The sequence below is a fragment of the Salmo trutta genome, chromosome 37 (assembly GCF_901001165.1).
Source record: "Salmo trutta chromosome 37, fSalTru1.1, whole genome shotgun sequence".
Classification (NCBI taxonomy): Eukaryota; Metazoa; Chordata; class Actinopteri; order Salmoniformes; family Salmonidae; genus Salmo; species Salmo trutta.
In genome coordinates this window covers 6,692,996-6,710,732 of record NC_042993.1, presented here as the reverse complement: position 1 = coordinate 6,710,732, position 17,737 = coordinate 6,692,996, and the positions used below count along the sequence as shown (strand labels likewise).

General features: G+C 46.3%; 1 protein-coding gene and 1 long non-coding RNA gene across 2 annotated transcripts in view; both read right to left on the bottom strand.

Moving 5' to 3' along the window:
* Window positions 1-1,673: 1,673 nt before the first annotated feature.
* LOC115176761 (sodium bicarbonate cotransporter 3) overlaps window positions 1,674-17,737 on the bottom strand; it is an 87,274-nt gene continuing 71,210 nt past the window's right edge. Inside the window, exons 14-25 of the mRNA XM_029737037.1 lie at window positions 17,388-17,633; window positions 13,022-13,127; window positions 12,426-12,587; window positions 12,146-12,259; window positions 7,461-7,622; window positions 5,848-6,099; window positions 5,521-5,589; window positions 5,024-5,197; window positions 4,697-4,828; window positions 4,530-4,612; window positions 3,646-3,753; window positions 1,674-2,781 (exon numbers count right to left, since the gene is read on the bottom strand). Of these exons, the coding sequence (XP_029592897.1) occupies window positions 2,700-2,781; window positions 3,646-3,753; window positions 4,530-4,612; window positions 4,697-4,828; window positions 5,024-5,197; window positions 5,521-5,589; window positions 5,848-6,099; window positions 7,461-7,622; window positions 12,146-12,259; window positions 12,426-12,587; window positions 13,022-13,127; window positions 17,388-17,633 (1,690 nt within the window). The 3' untranslated portion in view covers window positions 1,674-2,699. The remainder of the gene's footprint in view (window positions 2,782-3,645; window positions 3,754-4,529; window positions 4,613-4,696; window positions 4,829-5,023; window positions 5,198-5,520; window positions 5,590-5,847; window positions 6,100-7,460; window positions 7,623-12,145; window positions 12,260-12,425; window positions 12,588-13,021; window positions 13,128-17,387; window positions 17,634-17,737) is intronic.
* On the bottom strand, window positions 14,913-15,983 carry LOC115176764 (uncharacterized). The gene is made up of 3 exons (XR_003872278.1): window positions 15,815-15,983; window positions 14,961-15,021; window positions 14,913-14,926 (listed from the first exon to the last, which is right to left on the bottom strand). It is a non-coding gene; the product is annotated as an uncharacterized LOC115176764 (long non-coding RNA).

Below are 17,737 nucleotides of genomic sequence, written 5' to 3'. Positions count from 1 at the left end.
AAGAATGTGTTTAGTGAGTCCGCCAGATCAGAGGCAGTAGGGATGTTCTCTTGATAAGTGTATGAATTTAACCCTTTTCTGTCCTGCTAAGCATTCAAAATGTAACGAGTACTTTTGGGTGTCAGGGAAAATGTATGGAGTAAAAAGTACCTTCTTTTCTTTAGGAATGTAGTGAAGTAAAAGTTGTAAAAAATATAACTAGTAAAGAAAAGTACAGATACCCCAAAAAATGACTTAAGTAATATTTAAAAGTATTTTTACTTAAGTACTTTACACCACTGGTAAGCACAAAGTCAGAAGGAACAAGAACGTACGTCAATTTCCAACATTCATACGTATGGGGCCCATAATTGACCCAGAGGGCAAAACAGCTGTTAAAACAGATTTTTGTTTTCATCAAGGTGTTCAGATGGAAGCAGTCAGTCAGTTATTGAACTTGAGGAGTCTCCTCTTTATTGAAGTCAAAACAAATTCTTGCCCCCGTACGACTTACACCCAATGTTTCATAACCTTCATTCCATATTTGTATAATACTATAGATTTAAATAAAACTAACTCAATCACATAATTCAAACTGATGAATTAAACTCAATCACAGAGCCATGAACAGTAGACTGATGCCTTTCCCAGTAGGACTCCTGTAACAGTAAACATATTGGATAATCAACCATTAACACCAAATCCACGGGACAAAATGACCTATTTAAAAAAAAAATGTTTTTTTTACAAAACAGCCTACAACAGAATAGCCAATAAAAGAAGAGCACAGAGAAACCCACCTATCACAGTGTTGTCCAGTGTCAAATAGGAAAAAGGGGTTTACAGCTGAAAGGGAGGGGCAGAGAAACACACAGCAACATCTTCTAGCAACACTAGTGGATTGACAAAGAGAGTCAGGATTGACAGTGAGCGAGAGAGCAACAGAGTGAAAGTGAGAGACAACAGAGAGAGAAAGGGAGAGAGAGAGACAACATAGAGAGAGAGAGAACCCAGAGAGAGAGAGAGAACACAGAGAGAGCGGGAGGGAGAGAGACAACACAGAGAGAGAGACAACACAGAGGGAGAGGCCGAGAGAGAGACAACAGACACAGAAAGGGAGTGACAGGGAGAAAGAGAGAGACTGACAGAGAGAAGGTGAGAGAGACAAGGGCCTCATTGAGCCCATTGGTTCCTGAGACTGATCTAAATAGATACATGTATATAAAAAGGTACATACAGCCTGCCCACCCCTCTCCTTGTGCGGCAGGCGTATCTAAAGTGCACAGATAAAGAACAATTACCGGCCAGCAACAAACAACGACCCTGCCCCCTCCTCCTGCCCCCTCCCAAACTCTGCAATGTTGACCAATTCAAAATAAATTAAGTGCATTACATTTTGTAACGATATAGATAATAACAATGATAAAAATATATATATAGACAATCTAAAATATATACCCCATAACAGAAAATATTCCATTGGATGTAAAGCGTTTAAATGGATAAAAGTGGGTTTCCCCTCGTCATCATAACCAAGGGGAGGCTACAGCTCTGGTAAGGCTTCCACTACACTAGATTAAACCCAGGCTACCACAGCCATGTACAGTAACACTATTGAACAGCTTTAAACCCGCCCTGAAGAAGGCATCACTTTTAGAAACCTCTATAGACTTACTCTATACATATTTTCTTCCTTTCAAGTCCACCATTATGTATGTACGGACATGGACACTGCAGGCAATACCCTCACCATTTCTCCAAAATAATAAGACCGCTCAATCGAGAACATTTTGTTTTTGAAACTTCATCTTATTATAGTCTGTTTCCAATTTGGGATTGTTTAAGATTAGTAAGAGATGTTTGCCAATGAATTGAAGAAATATTCTGCAAACTATGGGCTATGCTGTGGTCTGTCATGTTCACTTTGACAGAACATCTTCAGCCTATCAACCTACTGTGACTGATAATCTGAATCAACAGCACATCGTACACATGACTCTGATATTGTGAAAAGCCATCTTAAGCTGCTCTTATATTCCTTAGACTTGTACACACACACACACACACACACTCTATGTGCTCTAAATGTATTTGGACCTTTTGTTGAGCATCCCCTGCTTTCTCAAACAGAAAGTGTCTATTGTTCAGAGTGAGCCAGATAGAGTGCTGTGAGTAGTAGCCGTTGTTGTGGTCAAGCCACCCGGGGTGCTTGGACTGCTGTTAGGCCTACTGCTTCCTATGAACCACCTGGGGACAGTCTTGACAAGTTTGAAATGCTTACAGCAACTCTTCTAATATAATGTACTAAGGGCGATAGAGGCCACTACATGCATCCATAATGCATTGCCCTTGAAGTAAGTGTTACGAGGACAGACTGTACACCATATCACAGAGACAGACGGTGGATATGTTGGTAAAAAGCCTGATGAAAGTCATTCCAAGAAGACCAAGTGGTTCCTTAAAAAAGGCGCACCTGAATCTAAAGTTTATGTTTTTTCACCTTAAAACGATGATAAAATTAAAATACTAATTTCCCAATTAGAACTAAAGAAACATGGGTAAGTAGAGCTGGTTGTGTCTGTGTGCCCCTTGGCATTGGTATGGTAGCAGCTGTTAGGGCAATGGACAGGGCCATGAAGGACACTGCCCCCTGCTGTGTGGGAGGACAACGCCACCTGGTGGGCTGACGTGGCACTCTCCCTGCTCCTCCCGTCCCTCCTTCATAAGGAGGTCTCAGCATCCCCATACTTCTCCCCCTGGTCATTCTCCAAGTTTATCTTCACACAGGACACCTTCGCCTGGCTGGGAACAGAGAATAACACCATCACCACCACCGAAATTCAGTTCATTCATTGAAAAATGATAACGATATCTAAATATAGCTGTTTACAATTAATGAATTAAACTTGAATTTCAGTAAGATAAATCCTCCAAACTCATTCAACAAATGACAACCCAATACAGTGAGTATGAACCCACTCACCACCCCTTTCACACAACGTGCAATGTTGCAAAATGTTTAATGCAACATTGGAAGGCTGAACGTACCCCAGGTGGACCCAAATGCTCTTATCTTTGGTTTCTTTGAAAATATTGGCAGTTCTAAGATATTTGTCATACATCCAGTACTATTGATTTGCAAGTTGGTGCTTCATAGTATCTCCATTGTGGGAGAGGGGTGTTATAATTAGCCTTTACGCTCTTAGTTCATTGAAAGGTTATTCAAAGGTTAATATACTGTCAAGCACAAAAAGGCATGGGTTCAACTTCTGGACTATATAGGACGATAGGGTGGAGGCATAGAAACACGAGGCTGGATTCCAAAAGGGAACACTTGCTGCCTTCTCTGGCCCTCAATCTTGAGAGTAAGCAATAATAGCCTTATACAAGGATTCATCAATATTCCCCCACACTTAAAAGCATGTGATTGAGACACATATTGACATGCATGAAATTAATGTACATTTTTAAATAGTTTCAGAATTCATTTTCAAAATATTTAAATAGAAAAGTATTTATTTTTTGGTTTAAATATTTAGTCAAAATGATTATCAGGGTGTGATTTTCTGAGAGGGATGGGAGCATGTTTCTGGGTTTGGCCCCAGCAGCCAGACAGGAAGATGAAGGATGGACACCTGAATCATACTGAGGAGGAGTTATAGCTACCTGCCACTATGTTTCAGAGCTTTGGCACTGTCAGAGTTCATGGAGACAGACTTCCAATTGGCGGTTTTGGCCATTTCATCAGAAATGTTTACCATAGAGGGGTCCAAACTGCAGGGGAACGAACACACACCACAACACACTCAGCTGGCATACACAAACACACATTTTCAAGGTCTCATTTCTGAAACAAACTCAAATGATCTTTGATTGGCAGCAGTCAACATACAGTATTACAGAGGACCCTTAAACTATCATAGTCATTATAAATTGCAATACTAAGGGAAATTAGCTATTTAGTATTACTTCAAATATAACAGTTGGATGAAATAGTCGCTTGATTGCAAGGACGGTCTGTGATTGGTAGTTTTTCTGGTGGTTGTCTTTGTGGTTGTTATGGGGCTGAGGGTCAGGGGGGTCATGTTCAACAACAAATCAAACACGAGGGCTGTATTTCATTCCACAAGGCTGTCCACTTCCATAGGCCCTTCAGAGGGGAGGAAACAGCGGTGTGGAATGAAACCGGTCCGAGGAGGTCAGGGCAGTTAATCAACCAGGTGGGAGAGCAGCTGTATGAGGGGTGCATGGTGAGACTAGAGCAGGCCTGAGACTGAGAGACCAACCCCTGCTCTCTCCTCTGCGTCGTGTGGCATGTCCAACTCAACACTGCTGTCACACCTGCTTTGGGAGAGACGGGTCAGTGCTTCAAAAGGGGTTACTCTTCCCTGTAACATGAATATACTAGTCCATAGTTCTCCAAAGTACTTCACAATGCATTACAGAACCCGCGAGGAACAGCACTGATGGGCTATGGTGAATGGGCCGTGACTTCCTCCAAGTATAATGGACATTGATATACTGCATCAAAATTGTCCCCAACCACTAACCTGACTTTGAGGGTCTTGAGGATGCCCGGCCCGTCGTAGGGGTGTGCTATGCCCTCTTCCACTTCCAGCATGCGCTGGGCCTCCTGTAACCATGGAAACAGAGGGAAAGTGTCAGTGGGACTGTCACAGCTCTCTGCAGGAGTCTGTGAGAACAGTTGGACGCGTACCTCCTTGGCTTTCTTCTTCTTGTCGTCCTCCTTCTTCTTCTTGCTCTCAGGCATCAGGTCGTCCAGCCAGCTCAGCTCCCTGTTGGTGAAACATAGGTCCAGCAGCTTCCGTATAAACACCAGGGCCAACACCTAGAGACACCAAAACAAAATCAGTGACTTGTACTTTTAACTCTACATTAAAATGGCATCATCCTGACAATCCAATTCTGTGCCATCTCTTTGCTTGACGTATTCTCTGTCTTCAGTTCATACTTCTGTTCCTGTAAGAAATTGCCTGTGAAGTGTCTTTCTAGCGCCATACTAACAGCATATCCGTATTCTTACCATCATGGGGAAGACGACGGCGGCGGCGGACGCCTTGATGACCCACAGCAGCACCAGGCAGGTGAGCTGCACCAGGGTGAACACATGGACCTTCCACAGGGGAACGTAGCGCAGGTAGATCAGGTCCGGCTGGTGCTTGGCTGGCATGCAGAACAGCTTGATACGGTCAAAGAACTACAGGAGAGGGCAACCACAACACAACCATGTTCAGACCACAGGAGGCTGCTGAGGGGAGGACGGCTCATAATAACGTCTGAAACTGAGCAAATGGAATTGCATGAAACACCTGGAAAACATGTTTGATACCATTCCACTTATTCCGCTCCAGCCATTACCACTAGTCTGTTCTCTTTAATTAGGTGCCACAAACCTCCTGTGGTTCAGATGTACCGTTGAGCGTGTGTGTGTGTGTGTGTGTGTGTGTGTGGGGGGGGGGGGAACACTGCAGTGTAAACCTACCTCACTGATCACATGACTAACACACCACACAGACTGACCTGGATGCCTTTGAGTGAGGACACACCCATGTAGAGAAACACCCCGTAGAGGACTGGCATAGGGATGAACTAGAAAGACAACACAGGAGACAGAAGGTACTTTAGTCATTTAATCATAGTCCTCACCCTTTCCTCATTTCTTTACCCACAAACCACTGGGGTGTTCCCTTTCCTCATCACTCTGGTATCAAAAAGAAGTGATGTTCCAAAACAGTGAAAGGATGTTGAGGATCTGATCAAGAAATTGGGCACCAGCCTGCTATCCTATAAGAGCGTCTCTTGTTGATTTGGAACATCCTACCAGTCTATAACAGAGTCTCATCTCACCTTGAGCACCGAGGTCATGAAGACAGAGCAGCCCATGAGGATGAAGATCATGAAGCTGGTGACCCTCTGCTCTCTGATCCCCAGGAACTTGGGCTGTTCTCCGGGGGCCGAGCACTCTGACTCCAGCTTCAGACTGTTGACGTGGGAGATGGAGAGCACGGTGGCTGCTACGAACCAGGGCAGGCCCATGATGGAGCACACCCCCAGCATCACAGACACCACCAGAAGATCCAGGTGGTAGCCACAGCCTTTCTGTTGAGGGGGGGGGGGTGAGACAGTCAGTCAGGAGAGCGGCCAACCAGGGAAGGGGTGAGAGTCAGTCAGGAGAGCGGCCAACCAGGGAAGGGGTGAGAGTCAGTCAGGAGAGCGGCCAACCAGGGAAGGGGTGAGAGTCAGTCAGGAGAGCGGCCAACCAGGGAAAGGGTGAGAGTCAGTCAGGAGAGCGGCCAACCAGGGAAGGGGAGAGTCAGTCAGTCAGGAGAGAGGCCAACCAGGGAAGGGGAGAGTCAGTCAGTCAGGAGAGAGGCCAACCAGGGAAGGGGAGAGTCAGTCAGTCAGGAGAGAGGCCAACCAGGGAAGGGGAGACAGTCAGTCAGGAGAGAGGCCAACCAGGGAAGGGGAGACAGTCAGTCAGGAGAGAGGCCAACCAGGGAAGGGGAGACAGTCAGTCAGGAGAGAGGCCAACCAGGGAAGGGGAGACAGTCAGGAGAGGGGCCAACCAGGGAAGGGGAGACAGTCAGGAGAGAGGCCAACCAGGGAAGGGGAGACAGTCAGTCAGGAGAGAGGCCAACCAGGGAAGGGGAGACAGTCAGTCAGGAGAGAGGCCAACCAGGGAAGGGGAGACAGTCAGGAGAGGGGCCAACCAGGGAAGGGGAGACAGTCAGGAGATCGGCCAACCAGGGAAGGGGAGACAGTCAGGAGAGGGGCCAACCAGGGAAGGGGAGACAGTCAGGAGAGATAGCAACCAGGGAAGGGGAGACAGTCAGGAGAGGGGCCAACCAGGGAAGGGGAGACAGTCAGGAGAGATAGCAACCAGGGAAGGGGAGACAGTCAGGTGAGAGGCCAACCAGGATACAACAGAACAAAGGAGATGTCCATGATACTAGTACCTCCAAGCTCCAACTCTCTGGAAAGGCACACGCACACATTGCAAGCAAATCATAGATTTGTATAAACCTATTACAGTTGTTCTATAGTTATGTAAGGTAAATAGTAGATGTCCCCCCCAGTCTGGAAATCCAGACCTTGTGTACCTGGTCAGGGTTCAAGTAGTGACCTGGTCTAGTATTGCTACACAATATGCAAGTGCTTTTCTTTGTCACAACCCCCCTCTCTCTAGATATCAGACTGTCTTCCTCTGTCACAACCTCTCTCTCTAGATATCAGCCTGTCTTCCTCTATGTAACAACCCCCCTCTCTCTAGATATCAGCCTGTCTTCCTCTATGTCACAACCTCTCTCTAGATATCAGCCTGTCTTACTCTGTCACAACCTCTCTCTAGATATCAGCCTGTCTTCCTCTATGTAACAACCCCCTCTCTCTAGATATCAGCCTGTCTTCCTCTATGTCACAACCTCTCTCTCTAGATATCAGTCTTCCAGTCTGTCTCTCACCTTGAGTTTGTGCTCCTTCCTGTTGATGATGACAGCGGTGATCTGTTGGTCCATGAAGATGAGGATGGTGCAGAGCAGGGCAGGGATGGCTGCAGCCAGCATGGTCCACCAGGGGTTGGTCCCCAGCGGGGAGATCAGCCAGCCACGGTTCTCAGACGTGGGCTAGAGGAGCAGGCACGGTCAGGAAAGAACGTCACAACACACACAGTAAACCAGTAGGTCACAACACACACAGTAAACCAGTAGGTCACAACACACACAGTAAACCGGTAGGTCACAACACACACAGTAAACCGGTAGGTCACAACACACACAGTAAACCAGTAGGTCACAACACACACAGTAAACCAGTAGGTCACAGCACACACAGTAAACCAGTAGGTCACAACACACACAGTAAACCAGTAGGTCACAGCACACACAGTAAACCAGTAGGTCACAATACACAGTAAACCGGTAGGTCACAACACACACAGTAAACCGGTAGGTCACAACACACACAGTAAACCGGTAGGTCACAACACACACAGTAAACCAGTAGGCCACAACACACACAGTAAACCAGTAGGTCACAACACACACAGTAAACCGGTAGGTCACAACACACACAGTAAACCAGTAGGTCACAACACACACAGTAAACCGGTAGGTCACAACACACACAGTAAACCGGTAGGTCACAACACACACAGTAAACCAGTAGGTCACAACACACACAGTAAACCGGTAGGTCACAGCACACACAGTAAACCGGTAGGTCACAACACACACAGTAAACCGGTAGGTCACAACACACAGTGAACCGGTAGGTCACAACACACACAGTAAACCAGTAGGTCACAACACACACAGTAAACCGGTAGGTCACAGCACACACAGTAAACCGGTAGGTCACAAGACACACAGTAAACCGGTAGGTCACAGCACACAGTAAACCAGTAGGTCACAGCACACTGTAAACCAGTAGGTCACAACACACACAGTAAACCAGTAGGTCACAAGACACACAGTGAACCGGTAGGTCACAAGACACACAGTAAACCAGTAGGTCACAAGACACACAGTAAACCAGTAGGTCACAAGACACACAGTAAACCGGTAGGTCACAGCACACAGTAAACCAGTAGGTCACAACACACACAGTAAACCAGTAGGTCACAACACACAGTAAACCGGTAGGTCACAACACACAGTAAACCGGTAGGTCACGACACACACAGTAAACCAGTAGGTCACAATACACAGTAAACCGGTAGGTCACAACACACAGTAAACCGGTAGGTCACAACACACACAGTAAACCAGTAGGTCACAACACACACAGTAAACCGGTAGGTCACAACACACACAGTAAACCGGTAGGTCACAACACACACAGTGAACCGGTAGGTCACAACACACACAGTAAACCAGTAGGTCACAACACACACAGTAAACCAGTAGGTCACAGCACACACAGTAAACCGGTAGGTCACAACACACACAGTAAACCAGTAGGTCACAGCACACACAGTAAACCAGTAGGTCACAACACACACAGTAAACCGGTAGGTCACAACACACACAGTAAACCGGTAGGTCACAACACACACAGTAAACCGGTAGGTCACAACACACACAGTAAACCAGTAGGTCACAACACACACAGTAAACCGGTAGGTCACAACACACACAGTAAACCGGTAGGTCACAACACACACTGTAAACCAGTAGGTCACAATACACAGTAAACCGGTAGGTCACAACACACAGTAAACCGGTAGGTCACAACACACACAGTAAACCAGTAGGTCACAACACACACAGTAAACCGGTAGGTCACAACACACACAGTGAACCGGTAGGTCACAACACACACAGTAAACCGGTAGGTCACAACACACACAGTAAACCGGTAGGTCACAACACACACAGTAAACCGGTAGGTCACAACACACACAGTGAACCGGTAGGTCACAACACACACAGTAAACCGGTAGGTCACAACACACACTGTAAACCAGTAGGTCACAACACACACAGTAAACCGGTAGGTCACAACACACACTGTAAACCGGTAGGTCACAACACACAGTAAACCGGTAGGTCACAACACACACAGTAAACCAGTAGGTCACAACACACACAGTAAACCAGTGTCTCAAATAGTAGGTTGATAATACTCTGAGATATTGAACAAAACGTGTTGAATCTAAGAATCCAGACAGGTGGTTTGGTGCCATTATTGACTAGGGATTAACATTGACCTGTCCAACATTTTTGACCTTTTCCAATAACTTGAAAATAAGATATCTCAGCAATGGTCAGTCATACCCTCATGAAATAGTGTTCTGTATAACACTGAAACCAACGTTTCACTTTGTCCCCTAACACCCTACTATGATACTGTACATCAGATTGCCAACAGAATCTGTCAGGTGTATGTGCCAAGTTCACTAAACTAGAACAGCCAGGAGGAGCCTGTTTGTCTTTGTGCTGATCTGGGTCAGACTAGTTTGTTTAATGTATTTGTGTTGGGCCTCTAATGAACCTTGACACTCTGAATAGATAAAGAATGTCCTATATAGATGAGATAAAGAACCATGTCCTGATTATCAATGGATTTGATTGAATGAGATCAGGGTATGGAAAATATGAACTCATTTATTTTGTCAACTTCCAGTTATAAAGAGAAACCTGGATAGCACTGCCCTATCTCAGAATAGGCTTGTCAAATTAACCACGTTTCCATCCACAGGTTTTACGCCAGTAAAGACGTCTGAAAATAATTATCATGACAGCTGCGATGGAAACAGGACGTTTTGGTACAATTTTATAAATGCTGATAGAAAATCTGTTCGTTTGACATGGTGCAATCTTTTTGGGTCTAAAATGGATTATGCAAGTAATGGTGGTGGAAACACCTTTATACACAAATATTGATATAATAACCATCATATCAAAGTAAACTTGGGAGTGTCGATGAGATGGTGTGTGGTCCTCCCACTACAACTCAGAAAAGCATGCAGTTTATTAGGCTACAGATGAAATCAGTTATGATGAACTTCACAGGGGGGTGAAGATGCACAGTGATGAGCTTGATGCTCCTTTCCAATAAATAAATATTGAGGGTCTTATTCTGGCGACATGAGGGTCAATGCTCGACTGCCGCTTGGCAAATAAAAACTTGTTCTTATACAGAATCTATAAATGTAGACTAGCCAACCCGCACAGCCTTCCCAAACTGTATCAGAGCTGTTGCCTGGAGCGCATGTGCCAAGACCAGACTAAGAACATTTGCTATTTTACGCAACAGTTTTTCTTGAGTTGACAACGCGATGGAAATACATTGAACTTTAGACTTTTTATTCAGTACATGAAAAAGTTTATTTTGTGTGCACTACGTCAGACACTTTTGTGAAAACACCACTGCTGGGAAAATAGGCAGATTTGTTTTATGTCGCTAACTGGATGGAAACCTAGCTACTGTTAAGGAACTTTCAGGACTGATGGAGAACACAGAGATAATTCAAATACAAGTCAAATGGATTCAATTAAAATGCTACATTAAGCAAATTATCCCAAATTTAAGACCAATAATTTCAGGTAAGGTGGTCATATTATTAAGACATTTTAATGCTTTATGCAAAACTTAGTAACAATTTGAAACCATTTATGAAATTATAACTTTTGATACTACTTTATCACTCACACACTGAACTGTAACACAGAAGGCCACTAGCGTAATAACATAGCTTACTTTTAAAGGTACGCCTACAATGGAGTTCGGTTATATTGTAATGTTCTTTTTGGTGTTGAGTTACTTTGGTGATGAGAGGATGAACTGCTGCAAATGATTAGCCTAGTCATAGCTAAATAACAGTGAATTAAGCCTGTTTTTAATCGATTGTAAGGCTGTTGCCACTGAATTCTGGTAATTTATACTTGAAAGAATAAAACCATCAATCACAAAATTCGCCGCTGGCACATTACAGCCACTGCAGAGCAGCACTGCCTCTCACTCCCACACAGCTAGCAAGCTAGCACCCATCATGGAAATGGGGGTGGCGAAACGGGAATTTGGACCAATCCCTGACAACCCATGAACATAGCTATGAAGCTCTACTTTGTAACAGGCTGTGGTTTTTTTCCGTTTCTCTGAAAACACCTGAACGACAGAAGTGAGGGAAAAACGTTTCACCTGATATTTCAGTGAAAAGACGTCCGATGACCATGAAACACCCTCAGGACTTTCCAACACTTCTTAGCAATACAATGTCACATCGATCGTACTCTGATCGGCTGAGGAATACCTTCCGCCAAGAGCAAATATGAACACACCGATTTCGCAGGTTTCACAAAAAGGTCTGTCCCACAGATTTGAACGTTCTTAGCATGGCACTTGCCTTACATTTGGACTTATACCCCGTAATGTCACATTCAGTTTTGTGATTTTTAGACAAGGTTAACAATAGCCTCGTTAATGTTTTCAAATTATTTAATATGTATTTTGATGACCACATTATTGACATTTAGTCAAACAGATTTTTACAATTCTCGCATAATGTTCATTGTTTGTCGCGTAACTTAACACAATAATAATAATGTATTCAGATATAATCATTTAGACTTTTTTTTTACGTTAAACAATTTAAAGGCCCAATCTAAACGAAATTCAGAGTTAACTGTTTGAAACCAATCCGTACCTGAAAGCGGTCAGGCACATTCAGTTTGGGGGAGGGAATGCCCACCAGGTAGTCCACCAGGACCATGATCATGATGGTCAGGAAGACCGCGAAGTCACTGATGGTCGACCGTACCTGAAACACAGAAGGACAGGGAGTGAGAAGGAGTGCACAGCTGAAAAGAAAAGAGGTAAAAGTTCAAGTATAGAGGATCAAACCAAAGGAGAGAGCAGAGTGGTAGGACCTAAACTCACTAGTACACAACCCTGACAGACACATCACTCCTACTCTAATGCCAAACCTTGGTGGGAAAGTAGAGCTTGGTCTTGAACTGCTTGAGGAAGGAGGAGAGGAAGAAGGTGGTGAAGAAGAGGATGACGGACCAGAAGAGGACGTCAGGGATGTAGGGACCATGGTGGCCGCAAGCTGGCCCAACAAACTCCCCACGCAGCCTAGAACAATCCTACAACACAGACCGGGGGAAGGACAGTTGAGGGTTGTCAAAATCAAAATCAACTTTATGTCCATGCATGAAATCAATATAATTATACTATTGAAATGGAAAAACAGTACGAGACAGATTACAACAATAAGAAGGTACCATGGACGTCCCATAAGCACGCACACGCAAACACAGACACACGGAAAAACACATACAAACATGGAAAAACCCACACACAGACACATGGAAAAACCCACACGCAAACACAGACACACGGAAAAACACAAACAAACACAAGGAAAAACACAAACAAACAAACACACGGAAAAACACACACAAACAAACACACGGAAAAACACACACAAACACACGGAAAAACACACACAAACACACGGAAAAACACACACGGAAAAACACACACACGGAAAAAACACACACACACACACACAACTTACATCGACATCCAGTTGGGTCCAAGATATGGATTCTGGTGCGACCCCGCTGTGGTTCCAGACCTGCTGGATCTCAGGCGTGGCGTTAACCGGCGGAGAACATTGACATCTGAGACAGAGACTGAACATTAACCGACACCGTTCACCTACTACAACTGACCTAACTCTCCCACCTGCCACAACTGACCTAACTCTCCCACCTACTACAACTGACCTAACTCTCCCACCTACTACAACTGACCTAACTCTCCCACCTACTACAACTGACCTAACTCTCCCACAACTGACCTAACTCTCCCACAACTGACCTAACTCTCCCACCTACTACAACTGACCTAACTCTCCCACCTACCACAACGGACCTAACTCTCCCACCTACTACAACTGACCTAACTCTCCCACCTACTACAACTGACCTAACTCTCCCACAACTGACCTAACTCTCCCACCTACTACAACTGACCTAACTCTCCCACAACTGACCTAACTCTCCCACAACTGACCTAACTCTCCCACCTACTACAACTGACCTAACTCTCCCACAACTGACCTAACTCTCCCACCTACTACAACTGGCCTAACTCTCCCACCTACTACAACTGGCCTAACTCTCCCACAACTGGCCTAACTCTCCCACCTACCACAACTGACCTAAGTCTCCCACCTACTACAACTGACCTAACTCTCCCACAACTGACCTAACTCTCCCACCTACTACAACTGGCCTAACTCTCCCACCTACTACAACTGACCTAACTCTCCCACCTACTACAACTGACCTAACTCTCCCACCTACTACAACTGACCTAACTCTCCCACCTACTACAACTGACCTAACTCTCCCACAACTGACCTAACTCTCCCACAACTGACCTAACTCTCCCACCTACTACAACTGACCTAACTCTCCCACCTACCACAACGGACCTAACTCTCCCACCTACTACAACTGACCTAACTCTCCCACAACTGACCTAACTCTCCCACCTACTACAACTGACCTAACTCTCCCACAACTGACCTAACTCTCCCACAACTGACCTAACTCTCCCACAACTGACCTAACTCTCCCACAACTGACCTAACTCTCCCACCTACTACAACTGGCCTAACTCTCCCACCTACTACAACTGACCTAACTCTCCCCCCTACTACAACTGGCCTAACTCTCCCACCTACCACAACTGACCTAAGTCTCCCACCTACTACAACTGACCTAACTCTCCCACAACTGACCTAACTCTCCCACCTACTACAACTGGCCTAACTCTCCCACCTACTACAACTGACCTAACTCTCCCACCTACTACAACTGACCTAACTCTCCCACCTACTACAACTGACCTAACTCTCCCACCTACTACAACTGACCTAACTCTCCCACCTACTACAACTGACCTAACTCTCCCACCTACTACAACTGACCTAACTCTCCCACCTACTACAACTGACCTAACTCTCCCACCTACTACAACTGACCTAACTCTCCCACAACTGACCTAACTCTCCCACAACTGACCTAACTCTCCCACAACTGACCTAACTCTCCCACAACTGACCTAACTCTCCCACCTGCCACAACTGACCTAACTCTCCCACCTGCCACAACTGACCTAACTCTCCCACAACTGACCTAACTCTCCCACAACTGACCTAACTCTCCCACCTGCCACAACTGACCTAACTCTCCCACCTGCCACAACTGACCTAACTCTCCCACCTGCCACAACTGACCTAACTCTCCCACCTACCACAACGGACCTAACTCTCCCACCTACTACAACTGACCTAACTCTCCCACCTACTACAACTGACCTAACTCTCCCACAACTGACCTAACTCTCCCACAACTGACCTAACTCTCCCACAACTGACCTAACTCTCCCACAACTGACCTAACTCTCCCACCTACTACAACTGGCCTAACTCTCCCACCTACTACAACTGACCTAACTCTCCCACCTACCACAACTGACCTAAGTCTCCCACCTACTACAACTGACCTAACTCTCCCACAACTGACCTAACTCTCCCACCTACTACAACTGGCCTAACTCTCCCACCTACTACAACTGACCTAACTCTCCCACCTACTACAACTGACCTAACTCTCCCACCTACTACAACTGACCTAACTCTCCCACCTACTACAACTGACCTAACTCTCCCACCTACTACAACTGACCTAACTCTCCCACAACTGACCTAACTCTCCCACAACTGACCTAACTCTCCCACAACTGACCTAACTCTCCCACAACTGACCTAACTCTCCCACAACTGACCTAACTCTCCCACCTGCCACAACTGACCTAACTCTCCCACCTGCCACAACTGACCTAACTCTCCCACAACTGACCTAACTCTCCCACAACTGACCTAACTCTCCCACCTGCCACAACTGACCTAACTCTCCCACCTGCCACAACTGACCTAACTCTCCCACCTACCACAACTGACCTAACTCTCCCACAACTGACCTAACTCTCCCACCTACTACAACTGGCCTAACTCTCCCACCTACTACAACTGACCTAACTCTCCCACCTACTACAACTGACCTAACTCTCCCACAACTGACCTAACTCTCCCACCTACTACAACTGACCTAACTCTCCCACAACTGACCTAACTCTCCCACAACTGACCTAACTCTCCCACAACTGACCTAACTCTCCCACAACTGACCTAACTCTCCCACCTGCCACAACTGACCTAACTCTCCCACCTGCCACAACTGACCTAACTCTCCCACCTACCACAACTGACCTAACTCTCCCACCTGCCACAACTGACCTAACTCTCCCACCTACTACAACTGACCTAACTCTCCCACAACTGACCTAACTCTCCCACCTACCACAACTGACCTAAGTCTCCCACCTACTACAACTGACCTAACTCTCCCACAACTGACCTAACTCTCCCACCTACTACAACTGGCCTAACTCTCCCACCTACTACAACTGACCTAACTCTCCCACCTACTACAACTGACCTAACTCTCCCACCTACTACAACTGACCTAACTCTCCCACAACTGACCTAACTCTCCCACAACTGACCTAACTCTCCCACAACTGACCTAACTCTCCCACCTACTACAACTGACCTAACTCTCCCACAACTGACCTAACTCTCCCACCTGCCACAACTGACCTAACTCTCCCACCTGCCACAACTGACCTAACTCTCCCACCTACCACAACTGACCTAACTCTCCCACAACTGACCTAACTCTCCCACAACTGACCTAACTCTCCCACCTACCACAACTGACCTAACTCTCCCACAACTGACCTAACTCTCCCACCTGCCACAACTGACCTAACTCTCCCACCTACCACAACTGACCTAACTCTCCCACAACTGACCTAACTCTCCCACAACTGACCTAACTCTCCCACCTACCACAACTGACCTAACTCTCCCACAACTGACCTAACTCTCCCACCTGCCACAACTGACCTAACTCTCCCACCTACCACAACTGACCTAACTCTCCCACAACTGACCTAACTCTCCCACCTACTACAACTGACCTAACTCTCCCACAACTGACCTAACTCTCCCACCTACCACAACTGACCTAACTCTCCCACAACTGACCTAACTCTCCCACCTGCCACAACTGACCTAACTCTCCCACCTACCACAACTGACCTAACTCTCCCACAACTGACCTAACTCTCCCACCTACTACAACTGACCTAACTCTCCCACAACTGACCTAACTCTCCCACCTGCCACAACTGACCTAACTCTCCCACCTGCCACAACTGACCTAACTCTCCCACCTGCCACAACTGACCTAACTCTCCCACCTGCCACAACTGACCTAACTCTCCCACCTGCCACAACTGACCTAACTCTCCCACCTGCCACAACTGACCTAACTCTCCCACCTGCCACAACTGACCTAACTCTCCCACCTACCACAACTGGCCTAACTCTCCCACCTACCACAACTGACCTAACTCTCCCACCTACTACAACTGACCTAACAAAAACACCTAAGGTAGTTTGGATGTGCAGAGTACACTTCCTTTGAACTATGTAGAAGGTGAGGTCGTAGCTCAGCGTTCTAACATGTAGAAGGTGAGGTCGTAGCTCAGCGTTCTAACATGTAGAAGGTGAGGTCGTAGCTCAGCGTTCTAACATGTAGAAGGTGAGGTCGTAGCTCAGCGTTCTAACATGTAGAAGGTGAGGTCGTAGCTCAGCGTTCTAACATGTAGAAGGTGAGGTCGTAGCTCAGCGTTCTAACATGTAGAAGGTGAGGTCGTAGCTCAGCGTTCTAACATGTAGAAGGTGAGGTCGTAGCTCAGCGTTCTAACATGTAGAAGGTGAGGTCGTAGCTCAGCGTTCTTACATGTAGAAGGTGAGGTTGTCCAGCTTGTTGTTCATGTTGATGGGGTAGAGTTCCCCCAGGTGAACCAGCTTCTCCAGGGCCTCGTAGATGAAGATGATGCAGATGAGCGCTGCGAAGGCTTCCTCCGTGAAGCGGGTGATGTAACAGACCAGGGAGCTGGCGTCCGTGGCAACCAGGACGAGGCACAGAAAGGCCGTCCACAGGCCGATGCTGGTCCTCAAGGACAGGTAGGACAGGTCGTAGTCACTGGACAAGGGGAGATGGGGACAGAGGGTTAGGGAGACAACACACACAATACTAAACTTATATGGACAACTTAAAGTACTGGCATTGGTCCTATACAACCCTGA